Source organism: Galeopterus variegatus, unplaced genomic scaffold (assembly GCF_000696425.1).
Source record: "Galeopterus variegatus unplaced genomic scaffold, G_variegatus-3.0.2 Scaffold3732, whole genome shotgun sequence".
Classification (NCBI taxonomy): Eukaryota; Metazoa; Chordata; class Mammalia; order Dermoptera; family Cynocephalidae; genus Galeopterus; species Galeopterus variegatus.
In genome coordinates this window covers 197,520-212,096 of record NW_007729843.1, presented here as the reverse complement: position 1 = coordinate 212,096, position 14,577 = coordinate 197,520, and the positions used below count along the sequence as shown (strand labels likewise).

The 14,577-nt window shown below is 38.5% G+C and overlaps 1 protein-coding gene across 2 annotated transcripts in view; it reads right to left on the bottom strand.

Annotated features, from left to right (window-relative positions):
- Positions 1 to 303: 303 nt before the first annotated feature.
- The window catches only part of GLRA2 (glycine receptor, alpha 2), a 203,705-nt gene continuing 189,431 nt past the window's right edge, over positions 304 to 14,577 (bottom strand). For both annotated transcript variants that reach the window (XM_008585837.1, XM_008585838.1), the window contains exon 9: positions 304 to 634. In XM_008585837.1, coding sequence (XP_008584059.1) covers positions 356 to 634 — 279 coding nt within the window. In that variant the 3' untranslated portion in view covers positions 304 to 355. The remainder of the gene's footprint in view (positions 635 to 14,577) is intronic.

Below are 14,577 nucleotides of genomic sequence, written 5' to 3'. Positions count from 1 at the left end.
CTTTTTAGTACCAGAATTAGTCAAAATCAAACCAAATCAAAAGGAAAACAACCTTCAAGAACTTGACCCTGCATATCATGTCTGATCGATGCATCATCAGAAAGAACAATGCTAAAGACTATGGAAGGGAATTATGCTCACGTGATTCTGCAACACCTTAATTTTGTGCAGTTTTCTTCATTACCCACATAACTTGTCTTTTTTTCATAGGTAGGCGCCAGGATACCCACCCCCATGATCCTCCCTCCCCCCTCCCTCAATCTTCTCCTCCGTTAAAGTGATATAAAGACAATTTCACTGTGTATTTACAAGCACAACACTTAGGCAAGAAGGTCCCAGGGTCTGTAGGGCACATCTATTTTTTGTGGACATCTTCATGTCTAATGATCTTGTATGTGATCCAGTAAAAGATGTTGAAAATGAGGAAGGCCAATGGGAAGGCAGCTCGAGATATTGTGTCAATCCTTTTTGCCCGGTCCACAAACTTCTTTTTGATGGCGTCTGCATCTTTTGGGGGTTGTGGGAGTGGATTGGCGGGTGTGGCCTTGACAGCGGTTCCATCTTTCACTTGGAGGCAGTGACCCATCCCATAACCACTGAAATTAAAACGACTTTCACGAGTAACATCTTCTTCCTGGGAGAATAAAGACAGAGGAAGCACAGATTTGTTGTCAATCAAGTTAGATGGAAGGTGCTTAAAATTCTTCAGAAGTAAAAGGATAAGTCACAGTTAACTGGTGGTGTGGGAGGTTTTCAGAATGGAGAGTTGTCTTTCAAATTCAACTCAGTTATTCATGGAACAGATACAATTCATTAACTTTTCAGGCCGAGAAATTAAGGGTAAGAAAAATGACTTTGTGGTCATTTTAATTAAAGAAACACCTACATATTTACTACTGACTTTCCCAAAATCTAGTTTATTAATACATAGATTTGAATAGACTTTTAAATTTAGTTCCCCAAATCATATAAAGACAATTCATTCATTTTTTCATTCATTTATTCATTCATTCACTCATTCCAAAAATATTTACTGAGCCCCTGCTGTGTGTCTGGCCCGAGTTAGGGCCTTCTAGTATTGTGGCCCACTTACAGCTCAGATCCTCCATTAACATTGGCTTTAATGTTAATGTTAGATCTAAGATGAACCCCTTAAATGCACACCTGTTTACCCTCCAGCCTTCTAGCTCATCTCAGTTATGTAGCAGAGATTAACTATTCATTATTTGGTGTGAATATTTCCACCAGGGCTAATTTTTTCAGTGTCAATTTTTAACATTGATTCTTTGGCTAGTGAATCAACTCTACCATATTTAAACATGTGTAATTTTAGTTGATGTTAGTGATATTTTGTGTTCATTATTTCTACATGAATTAGGTGAAAGTCTGACAAACTGTATTTACTCCTTGGTATAAAGAGCAAATAGCCTTAGAAACAAATGTATGGGATGTGGGTGTGTGGTTGGGTCAAAAGAGAGGGTCAAATGGTGGGGTTGAAAAGGTGGGATTGAAATGACCTTCTTAATAAAAACTTAGCTCTAAATAGCCATTGATTGAATCATCTTCTTCTATAACTGGATTACTGCCTTCTACAATATCATGCAACCCCTTTGAGCCACCTGAGGTTATGTGCATGATAAAATTTTCTGCCAGATAATAATAATGGTTATGTTTCCCAAAAGACAAGAAAACTTGGTATTAATTTTATTTCATCAATGTTAACTGCACGTCAGTAGGCCCTTTAGCCACATATAAAAGGTATATTGAATGAAGGACTTTTAAAACAATATGAATGAGAACCCAACTGTAACCCAAATGGTATGGCAAGGACAAATTGAATCTTGCTTATTGAAATGAGTTTTGTAAGGTCAACAGCAGATCCCCTGATAGGTAAGGAAGATGAGAAAACCTATTTTTGTTAATTATACTTCATCATGTGCAAAATGGGGAGTGAGAGAGCATGTGGTTTAAAGAGAAGTGCAAGGGCTTCAGAATGGTTAGATTATAGTATATGTGCTCAGATGGATGGCTGCAGAACCTGGAAAAGAGGAGAAATTGGATTCTATGTGGCTCACTTAGCTAGATTAGTACCCAGGTGTCACTTCCCTCTGTGGAAGGCACATGCAGCCTGAAAATGAACAGAGTTCAACAGTGTCCTTGGGGGCTCTGGTTTATCAACATTGCCTGCTGTGATATAGTATCTCTGGTGAGACCAACCTTAAACATGGCTGAACATCACATTGCAACCTGGCAGTGATTTGGAATTTGAGTTTTAAAGATAGCAAGTGTGAATAATTGTCAAACACTCCATGTCACCCTTCACCGTCTAGATCTGATCTCAAGGAAAATCAGGCTAGAAAACAGAAGGCTTATTTATTTGATGCATTAGTAGCTCTTATTAATAAATGCACCTAGTAGTACCAATAAAAGACATTAGTTATAACCTTTAATCAGCCAATTTATATCATGAAAATCAGGCCAAACTCTTGTAAAAAGTAACTATAAAACTACTACTTAATAAAGTCAATACTTCTATTTATATGGGATTCTCCTTGAAGTTGGTTCAAGGTACTCTGTCTCATTTCTTAATAAAATGTAATAAAGGATTTTTTATCAACTATTAATTATTGAACATTGCCTCTATGACAAGCATTGTGCTAAGTGCTGGGAGACATCTGATGAAGTTGGACAAGGGCTCTAACTGCATGGAGCTTTCAGAATCTGGAGAAAGAAGAAGGTCTAAAGGCATTATCATATAAGGAAGGTGGCAAAGAAAATGCAGCCTGACATCTGAGTACTTTCATGTGCTCAGATATGCAAACTCAATACTGAAGACTTAAATTGGACCCTTATTCAAATATTAAATCTGTTTTCTTTGCCTTAAAATGTGAATGACATGTTTTATGGATGCAAAAGTTTCAAATAAATGAACTTTTCAAAAATATAGAATAAACAGATATATTAATCACTATATAGTGTCATCATAATCATCTGAAGACTTATTCAGTGCTTAGCAAGAAAGGAAGCACACAGGTCATTGCTTGTCACATGGGTTATATAGGCAGTCTTGGACTTCCTAACTACTACTAATTTGTAATTAGATCTCCACCAGTGTGTGGGTGAGGTAGAAATGTTGCCAGCTGGTTTAGTAAAAAGAGATCCAATCTAGGAATTTGAGTATTTGAGTTCTAGGCCTGGCTCCGAGGCTTACAAACTGTGTTGACCCGAAGAAATTTTACTTATTCTTTCAAGGCCTCAGGGACTCATGCTAAAAATGCTGAGGCTGCATTAGGTCTGTGGGTCTCACTTTGGCTGCTGTAGAACTTTTAGAAATATACGTATGCCTGCCTCCCCTCTCAGCTCCTTCCCGACCAAATGAATCAGAATCTTCGGGGATGAGAACTTAGGATGTATATTTTTAAAAATCCAGTGACTCTGAGGTAAAATGTTGGAAACTAGTGGCCTAGAAGAGTTCTAATGTCCAACTCTAAAATGCACAACCTATTCTATATTATTAAGTCTAAAATTATTTTTCAAATGTAAAAATATCCTCAAAATACATTTCCCTTTATCTGCCTAAATTTACTGTGCTGTTTTTGCTTTCCATATCTGTAGAATCTTGCAAATTGCTGTTCTCACCTCTATAAACACTTAGAAACTCGTGATTAAGCATATAGTTCACTGCCTGAGTGAGATAAGATTCTTTTAAATTCCTGAGCCTCTAAAAACATGGAAAGGGTAGTTAGCTAGTAACTTGTTTTTAGCACATAAAACAAAAGGAAACCTAAATATACACATCCATGTTTCTTTTCAGAGTGACTCATTCATTTAATTTCTATAGTCTTTCCCCACATACTGTGAATGGACAACTGAAGAGATTAACTTATTCAATTAACTACCAGAGCTAGAACAGAAGGATGCCAGGTTAAAATATGATTATGTTGTAAATTGCCATGCAAACTGTGGGTACTTAAAAAATGTTTTCTGAATAATGAACAAAAGGGAATTTTAAGAGAGTTTTTCCTATGCTTGAAAATACTTTTCTTATTCATTCAACAGTATTTCAGATTATGCTTCTGAGCATAGTTACAGCTAATTAAATCAATTCTTTAAAATTTTCTGCCACAAAAATAAATTTGTGGTAGGTAGAAATTATCCATTTAATTTTTCATATGTAGGAGATATGAGTGCTACTTTAATGGTCTTCATATTTATCATGATGACTCATTCAATGACTTTTAAATATAGAACCTTAAATTATCCCCATGGAAGGGTATGGTTTTGATTCAGATAACATAGCTGCAACAAATATAAATTTTTTGTGTTATAATGAATGACTAATTGCCTTTCTAGCAGGTTCAGAATAAAATGTTATGGTAATATGGCAAGATTCCTATATGAGGGCAAAATGGAGATGAGCTTGACTCATGGATAACTGAAGCTAAAATAAAGAACAATCTGTAGGCACAGCTTACTTGAGCATATTTATAGGGAGAGTCAGTTAGATCCTCCCAGTAAGGTAAGAATTTGAGACATATACTCTCTATTTCTTCTAATTAACTAGGAACCCAGTTAGTTAATTATTACTACTGACCCACCATCTTCAGTTAACTGAGCAGTAAACACTTCTAGGGAACCCCGTTTTTTTACTCACTGATTAGTTAAATTCTCACAGAAAATAAATCATCTGGTCAAAGTTTTAATACATGCAATTTCTATATACCACTTTGATAAGATTTCCTTAAATCCTGTCTGCTGTATGAAGCACTATGCAATTTGTTTGAGATTTATTATCTAATTTTATGCATCAGTTTTACTTATTGAAAATATACTCATTCTTGTCTTTGGAATAACTCATCTAGATGTGAAATTTGACCTAAAGATCACCAGAATTGCACTGTAGTGAATTGTTTGTTACAAGCAAATGATTTTGGTATAATTAAAGAACTTTTATAAAATATTTTAATGGAACCCATATTTCTGATTTTTCTCTTATGACTTAAAGAGGAGGAAATAAAAGGGCTCCTAAAAACTGGGGTAGGGGAAAATTCTTTCCTTCACATTTCTCACCCAGATTCTTTGATTGGATTGAGCCTCCCTCCTGTTGGAACAGGAAATTGCTCAGTTGAAATAGAATGGTGAGTGAGCCTCAGTGAATTCAAGGATGTAATGGACTCTCCAGCCCTCCTTAGGAAACAGTGCGAGTCCAAATACAGTGGGTTTTCACCAGAAAAATTCCTCGAGCAAATGATGGCTGGATAGTGCTTGATAGCAAACCTGGCGATCTCTATCACCTGAATGTGCAGAAGAGGAACAGCTGTAGCAAATTCTCCTCACTTCTTGGTGCCTCAATTTTCTCCTCTGTATCATGGGGACTTGGGAATAGATATGAATAATAGATATCATTCATTTATTATGACTATGTGCCATGCTCTTACAACTACAGTCTTATTACCTGCAAGTCAGTTCAAGATCCTGCAAGTCACATGTTTCCTGAGGAAATTGAGGCCAGGAGAAGTTATGTGGCTTCCCAAAGTTATACTGCTAAAAAATGTTGAAGTTGAAATTCAAATACAGGTCTGTCTCATTTCAAAACTGTAAGATTCTAAAGACTTTAGAAGTCTTTTATTTGTGTGAATTTTTGCTCCTATCAAATCCCAAATGGCCTCCATTCAAGATTATGGATGAAGAGTCTGATTGAGCTTTGCAGAACAAAGGGGAAACAAAGTAAACCAAATATAGTTTACTATATTTGGAGACACATGGTGAAATGAATTAAAACTTTCAAAGTGTCATTTTGGGCAGATTGTGGAAGACAATTTTTCTAAAAGAAAAGCATATCAATGGATCATCTCTCTTTAAATGCAGGATATTACTAGCATTGATTTTTCGAGAAGGTACTTCTGAGAATCATTTCTTCAGCATCTGCCATTCATTTGTTCATATTTGTAACAAATACTTATTGAGCACTTGTTTATGTGCCAGGTATGTGGTGGGGATACAGCAGTGAACAAAGTCTCTGCTTTTTTGGAGTGTACATTCTAGTGGGGAAAACGGTAACAAGTAAACAAATTATACGCGCACACACACAAACATATATATAGACACCCACATATATATATGCACATATATACACATGCACATATATACACAAGACACTTATATACACTTCTGCATGCATGCATACAGATAATAATGGGTGCTTTTGAAGAAAAATAATCGAACTAAGAGACTTAAGAGAAGTAAGTGGCAGAGAAGTGGGTGTTTTAGATTGAGTGGTCAGAAAAGGCCTGCAGAGATGCCAGACACTGTGTAATGTGATAGGGATCCAATGAAGAGCAGGATAGATCCAGTCCTTACCTTCAAGGAGTTTACAAACTTGAGATAAAGGCAAACATTAATGAAATAAGCAGGTGACTACATAATACTAACTATGATAAGGTTTCTAAAGGAAAATTACAGGGTGCTATAAGAGCCTATTAAAGGGAATCCTGGTCTAACATGATAGATAAGAAAAGCTTTTCCCTGAGGAAGTGATATTTCATTAGACATCTGAAAAATGAGAGGCATTAACACCCTTTCCTGTGGTAACATGGAAAATAGAAAATATACATAATAAAACAAATGATCTAGCTAAGGAGATTTCCAGACAGAGCACTGAGGATACTGCTTGGCTTTTCGTTGCTGATAAACAGAGAGGACAAAAAAGAACAGATGAACAAGCTATTAAGTGTTCAAGTAGAAGTTGGAGGAAATGTAAAGGATCTGGAGTAAGTCTTTTCAGCCTGCAAAGGGTCCTCAAATAAGAATGGGCCTCAGGGGAAAGACCATATCCAGGGTGGGACTGTAAGATTCTTTGTTAAAACCTAAGAAATATCTTAAGCAGCACCTCATAAGCTTATTCAGTCAGAAAATAGGCCTGATAAGGATTATAAGAGCATGCCATGCAGAACCTCTCCTTTAAACAATAAACTTCTAAGAGTATTAAAGGGTATTGGGGCCACTTACAAAGAAAGAAAGATGACTCCAAGAGTAGAATAATAGCCCAGAGAACAGAGCCAAAAACCAGAGAGCACAACTCCAAGGGATATATCCCCAATCAAAAACTTGCCAACATGGGCCTTTCCAGATTTTAGAATTCCTGTTAAGCAGTGATTGCTGTGTGTCTCTTTATTCCCCATGTTTTTGAATGGGAGAGTCTATAGTGGTTATTTTACGCATATCTTCATATTGTCTGTTGGATAAGTGGGGAAGATATCTGTCTCCTTAGTTCACAGGTTTTCATATTGAACTGTATTCAAAGTGCTTAACCCAAGGTGTCTCATCTGACTTAGATGTGAGATCCCGAGTTTTGAGATACATTTTAGTTTAATGCCTATAATCAGTGTTTCACCCACGAAAGCCTTTTATAAGTCATTAATTATTTCTCCTTATCCAGAGAAGAAAAGAAACACCAAAAACAAAAAACAGGTTTCTATTTTACTATTTTTGTAGGGGTGCACTAATATTGGAGGTCTTGGAAGAGGGGGTAAGTATGTTTTGCATGTGGGAGGGATGTGAATTGTGGAAAGAAGTGGACTGTGGCAGAATGTATTTGTCAAAGAAGGCCACAATAATATCTCCCATCCATGTATTTTATTCAATGTGACTTTGAAGCTCCTCCTACTGAGAGTTGGGGGTCCCTTTGGAGTTGATCCTCCCTTTAGATCTGGGCAGGCTTGTGGCTTGCTTGCAACTAATAGAACACACTGGAAATGACACTGTATGACTTCTAACACTAGTTTACAAAAGATGACACAGCTTTTGCCCTGTTCTTTGGTGCACTTGCACTTGGAGTCTTGAGCCACTGTATTAAAAAGTCTGACTACCCTAATGCTGCTATGCTGTTAGGAAGCCAAGCCAGAGGGAAAGGCCGTGTGTAGGCACTCTGATTAGCAGTCCTAGTCTTAGAGTTCTCCCAGCCCAGACGTGTGATGACAAGTCTACAGATGACTAACTCCCAGATGTCAAGTAAACATCAGCCTTTTGAGTCTTCCCAGCTGAAACCTCAGACATCAAGTAGCAGAAACAAATCATCCCTACTCTGCCCTCTCCAAATCCCTGAGCATAATAAAATGTTGGTTGTTTTGTGCCATTAAGTTTGAGGTGGCTTATTATGCACAGTAACTGGAACAGGCTATTTTAAAATCATTATTATGCCAAATTTTACACTTTTAACAGCTAGTTAACCAAATGTAAAATTTCTGGCATGAAGTAAGATAAGAAATATTATAAATATATGGTATTGAATGTGTTTCTGATTGAATGTTGATTGGCTTTTCAGATTTAAAAATAGAAGTAAAAATGCCAACTTAAATACAATGTTGGTGGAAACTGCTGTGTAAGCCATGCTAGGTAATCTGGCCAGTGGCCCTCCCTGCAGTGAGCTGCCTGTATCGTCTCTTAGCTACCTGAGATACAGCATCACTGCCTAAGGCTCTTATATCCACCCTGTTATAGGAATCGTATCACCGAAGAACTAGCAGCACTGTAATGTGAAGCGATGTTGATAGGGGATGTAACTCCTGTTTGATAACTAAATATCTTGATTTCACCTCAGTCTAGATGCAGCAGCAGGGGACCAATGTCATACTTAATGACATTCTTAGGAACCCATTTCAGGGAATTATATTTACTCATGGACCAATCTCTTCTCTGTTATAAAAACCAAGTGCAAGTGTGCTTCCTTTCAAAATAAGTATCTGAACTACACAAAAGAGATAAATTAGTGAGTGATCTCTTTGGAATTGGATTCAGAACTGAGTATCTAATACATGCTCAATAAATCCTTGATAAATTCTTGTTCATTGCCTAGTGGCTTTTTTTTTTTTTTTTTTCACTTTATAGAAGGATCTTCCATTAGCTAGTAAACCCAGGCTCACTTAATTCATGATTTAGTTCATATTAAGTAATTTATCCTCAAACAATTCTATAACATTTGCATTTCATGGGGTCAAATGTGCTCATAATGGTATGCAATTCTAGGACAAAAATAATTTAAACCTAAAAAATGAAGAAAAAAATCTACAAATAAATATCAGAGCAGCTTATAGATAGTTAAAGATTGTGAAAGAATACAAAAAAAAAAAAAAAAAAAAAAAAAAAAAAAAAAAAAAAGAAAAGAAAAAACCCAAACAGAAAACAAAAAAATGTCCTGGGTAGAAAAGGAAGGCTCTGTGTCCTATGAGATAGTTTAGTCATTTCAGTTTAAAATGATCAATGAGGGGTAAAATCTTGTATGGCAGTGTTGGTAAGAATTAATCTCAGGTAGAAGACCTGATATCTACTTTTTGCTTACTTTCTTAAGTGACCAAATTGGCAGGGGGATAAGATACTTGGGGACAAGTATCTCTTGGATATGGCTGACCCTCCTTCTCTTGCCATGATCCATTGAAAGCTTCTCTGTACACAGGCCCTCCACTTGAAGGGTGCCCAGAGTCACACCAAATCCATCTGTCAATCCATTCTATGTATCAACCATCAGCAGTAATGTTGAAGAAAAAAGCTCCAGGGCAGGCACTGGACTTGGACTTGGCTCTGGAAGCACAATGATGAATAAAAATAAAATCACTTTTAAACTTTGAACACCTTTTTTTTTTTTTTTCTGGAGAGGCCTTAGAGAACTAAATAGAGAACAATAAGGGAGATATTCTTGAAATATGTACAAAGATTTATTGGAGTCCAGATGAGCCTGAAGTCTCCACAGTAGGTGAAGGTATTAATGGTAATGCTGCTGACATTTACAAGGTAATGTGCAAATAATCCATGATTTCCCTAATCTGAAAAAGACTCTGTAGTCTTTACATTGTTAGTTTTGTCCTATTGGTTGTCAGTTTTAATTTCCAATTTTTGTCCTTTTTAAAAAAAGTTTTGCTTCCCATTCACATTAAAGCATTAGTGGTCAGGGACTCCAGATTTTGACAGGTGATTTCAACTATGGTCTTCATTCACCGAGGGATGAGTTCCTGGGAGCATGTCAAAGTCATCTCTATTGCCTAGTACATTGCCTGGCCCCTCATAGTTATTCAATAATTGTGCTTGGAATGATCCTCTAGTTTCTGAGTATGGGCTCAGAAAGTAGTGCTCCATGGGAGAGGGGAGGAGATAGCAATTGTCTCTTAGTTGATATTCCTCTTTTTGCCAACTGTAGTTCTTTCTGCAGTCGCTGGATCAATCTCCCCACCAAAGAACTTCCATCCCTTCCTTCTCATTCCAGATTCAATAGCCTGGATATCACAGAAGAGCAGAGGAAAACACTGGGCTAGAATCTTAAAGGCTTGGGTTGAATTCTCATATTACCATCTCCTAGATTTGTGAGTTTGGGACAATCCTTCAAGATTTTTGCTCTCCCATTTCCTCATCTTTAAAAGGAAGAGATTGGACATTTGACCATTTATTGAGTGAGTATATGACTATAATGCTGGCAAGTATGTCACCTTGAGACTAATCTCTACTTTGTTAATATGTTTAGGAATTTTCTTCCCAACCAGGGAGCAGACAGCATGCAAATAAGGGTCTTAATGTCTTCTTCCTACCCCTGCCTCAATGCCTTCCACCAGGGTCAGTTTCATGAGTGTGCATACTATGCAATTGCACAGGCCCAGTGCTTGGAAGGGTCCTAGGCTCTGCTGAAGCCATTTCAAAATTCATAATAATTTTGAAGAAGGGCCCCACATTTTCATTTTTCACTGGGCCCCACAAATTATGAAGCCATCCCTGCCTTCCACTGTAACAGAATCAGTACCATTGGCCCACTGCTTCTATTCCCAGGCTTAATACATTCAACAATTTCTCATTTCCTTAATGACCACTCCCAAGCTCCTTTGTGTGACATTCAAGAACCCCCATGTCCTGCCTTGTACCTATTTCTCTCATAGGGTTTCATGACCTTTGACCTTGTCCAACTGCTTCCCTTTGCATAGAATACCCCTCACCTATTTTCACCTGGTGAGCTCTCTTTCATGTCCTTCAAGATTCCACTCTGCCATCATCCCATTCAAGTGACCTTTTCTTGACCCCCATGCTTGGGCCACTGGTTCCTCCTTAGCTCTTGTAGCAGCAGGTACATGGCTCCATAATGGATCTACTGCATCATATTAACATCAGCTGTTTACATGCCAGCCTCTTTCATGTGACTTTCAAGTGCAGGGGCCCAGTCTAGTATATCTTGATATCTCTAGTACCCAGAAAAATTCTTGGCTGAATCTTCCTATGTCAGAATACATGTAAAACGAGTCAGGCACAGAAAAAGAAATACCACATGTTCTCACTTATTGGTGGGAGCTAAAAATAAATAAATAAATTCACTCACACACACACAAATAAAACCGGGGGTGGGGGGAAGAAGATATAACAACTACAATTTTTTGAAGTTGGTACGACAAGCAAACAGAAAGGACATTGTTGGGTAGGAGGGAGGAAAGGGTGGAGGGAGGGAGGTTTCAGTAATGCGCCATAATAATCAACCACATTGTATATCTACAAAATAAAAATTTAAAGGAAAAAAAAAAGAATACATGTAAATGAATGGTAGAAAAGAGTTTTCTGTAATATGAAAAATTAACTCCTTGCTTATTTATTTCGTGGCTTATTTTTGCATATGGATTTATATGAAATTAAGGCAAGCCTAAACTCAACAATGTCACTCAAGAATTGAAGTATTTATGATCTAGATTTGAAACACTGTCCATTTTTTTGCCCAGTGTTAAGCTAGTGAGCAGCCAGTGTGAAAATTAAATCCACCCTATTAATAATTTTAGAAGAAAATGCATATTTCTTTGCAAAAAAAATTAATAGAATTGACAGATACTCCAGAATATAAAGAAATATTTTTTGTTTATGCATCTATCTGCAAATCAAAATATTAAAGGTAGGTAAATGAAGTCAGTGTGGACTTCTGATCAAGATGGCAGAATAGATGGTCCCCAGCATCACTCTCTCTGACAATCAACCGATTTACAGCTATTAAAAAGCAAGGACTGACAAGCTGGGGCTGCTAGAGCTCAGGGGAAGAGGAGGAGAGACCTACGGAGTGCATGAAGGCTGGAGAAGCCACGATAAGAGAAAGAAAGGACTGATCCCGCTGTTTTGAGCCCCAGCCACTTCCAGGCTGGAGCTGGTGAGCACACGGAGCAAGAGCCAGCAAAAGCCACAGCTGTGCCCTTCCTATGAAGTTGCTTGGAAGTGGCAGGGAAGAAGAGGGCCTTGGTGGCCCCCAGGCCAGCTAGACCACTAACAGGGTTCCTGTGGACCCACATAAGAGCTAGAGGTCACAGACAACTGAAAAAAGGAGCCACCCAGAGGCCAGTGAGTCATTACAAGGGACCAACACATGGCCTGCCCCATAGGAAGTGTTTGGAGTGCGGGCGGTGGGGGAGATGGGCCCACTGGGGGAACATTGGGGCACAGCATGGACAGCTGATCTGCCCCCTGATCAGCATATAACCTCTCAGTGGATACTGGTCAGGAATATAGAACTTCAGGGGGAGCAGTTTGCTGAAAAGACTCAGGCCCAGACCAGAGTTTCCACACAACCCAGGTGTACTGGACCTCACGAGACCTGGAAGTGCTTACAAGGTCAACCATTAAAACCTGAGCTGCACAAAAAACCTTCCCCAGGGAATCAGCAGCAAAGCAGCAATTTAGCTCAACTCAGGGCTCAAGTACTGGTTCCCACAGGAAATCTCCCCATTTTAGAAGTAGGCGAAGGACAACAAATTAGTTCCAGTGCAGGGTTTAAGTGGTGGGAAAAGTGAATAAATACAGAACTGAAAGAAAAAACAAAAAACCCAGAGATCAAAGTTCTGATATTAACCAGTAAAGGTCTAACACCACCAAAGAACACCTACAATACCTAGAAGGACCAGAAGTCCCCCAGGCTCCTAAGCTGGGATCAGGGGGTGGCAAGGGCCTCAGCCACACCCCTCTGACTTCCACATCCAGCCCAGTGACAAGCATCAGGCTGCTAGAAGCCCTGTTAGAGTGGGGGGCTGTCATGGGCCTTGACCATGCGCCCCCTCCCTCCTTTCTTCTCCTGCCACCCTATCTCCCTCAACATTTCCCTCTCCCTCTCACTCCCAACTGCTCCACAACAACATCTTAGAATGTAAAATAATAATAATAATAATAATAAATATTAAAAAGTTAGTGTGTATTATATATGCAAATATTTTACCAAATAAATTATACCTTATCAGCAAAAGACTAAGGATCACTTGCATAACATTGGGGTATTTGAACTCATATGGCATCCATTTGGGTTTGGCAAAGAAAGTAAAATTCTCATAAATCTGTGGTTATTACCAAACATCAGTTTTAAGTCTTGAAATACTAGTTAATAGAACATTCTCTTCATGAATCTCTTGAAACAAATTAATACCTGCACTATGATGCTGTGTACCATTTAACTATCATCACGGAAAATCTCCTTCATTGCCTCAATCACACATGTTGTTTTTACAAGCCTCTGTATATGTAAAAAAAAAAAAAATGGCACAGGGCCTCTTACTCATGACAGACCTCACCCCCAATAACAGAAGGAAAATGTATGGGCAAGGGAGGACAAACAGAACTCAGCTGTGGTATAAACAGGAATTCTGGAACTGATGCTGCTACCACCTACAAATGGCAGTGGTGGGAGCATAGAGAGTTGAGTTGGGCTAAGACTACTAGTTATCCATCCAAACCCATTCTACATTTCTTTTTCCAGTAGTGGATCTTCCTTTAGCTCACGGTTGCTTAACTGCAGCACTATCGACATTTGGGGCTGGATAATTATTTGTTGTCCAGAACTGTGCTCTTCATTTCAGGATGTTTAACAGCATCCTGGCCTCTACCCACTAGATGCCAGTAGCACCCTCCCTCCCCTAGTTGTGACAACCAAAAATGTCTCCAGACATTGCCAAATGTCTCCTGGAGGAGCAAAATCACCCCTGGTTGAGAACTTTTGTTTTAGCTGGTCACACATGTGCACATGGAGGTGCCATGTGGAGCTACACAACATACCAAGTATCAGGAAATCGAACCAGCTCAAGCTTTGAACCAGAATCTAATCACTTCTTGCCACCTCCAACACTACATGCTGGTCTGAGCCACCCCAGAGTGGCTCGTCAGAATCATTCCCACCAGAATCGTTGCACGTGGTTGGTCCCTGGGCTTCTAGAACCTCCAAACAATAATGACTATTCTCAACATAGCAACTAGAGGTATCTTATTAAAATGTGAGTCAAGTCAGGTCTTTTTCAGCTCAAAACTCTCCTGTGGATTACCCCACAAGTCCTTGCAATGTCCCCTTTGCCTCTTAGACCTCAACTCCTGCCACTCTCCCTCTAGCCCAGAGGTGAGCAAATATTTCCCGTAAAGGGCTAGATAGTAAAGTTTTTAGACTTCATTGGCCATGCAATCTCTGAAGTCAATGTCTTTTCAATGTGTATTTTGAATCTAATTTTCTATACTGAAATATATACTACATTCTACTCTGGACCAAACCTTGCCTACAGCATCATGTTTTTTTTTTTTTTTTTTTTTTTTTTTTTTTTT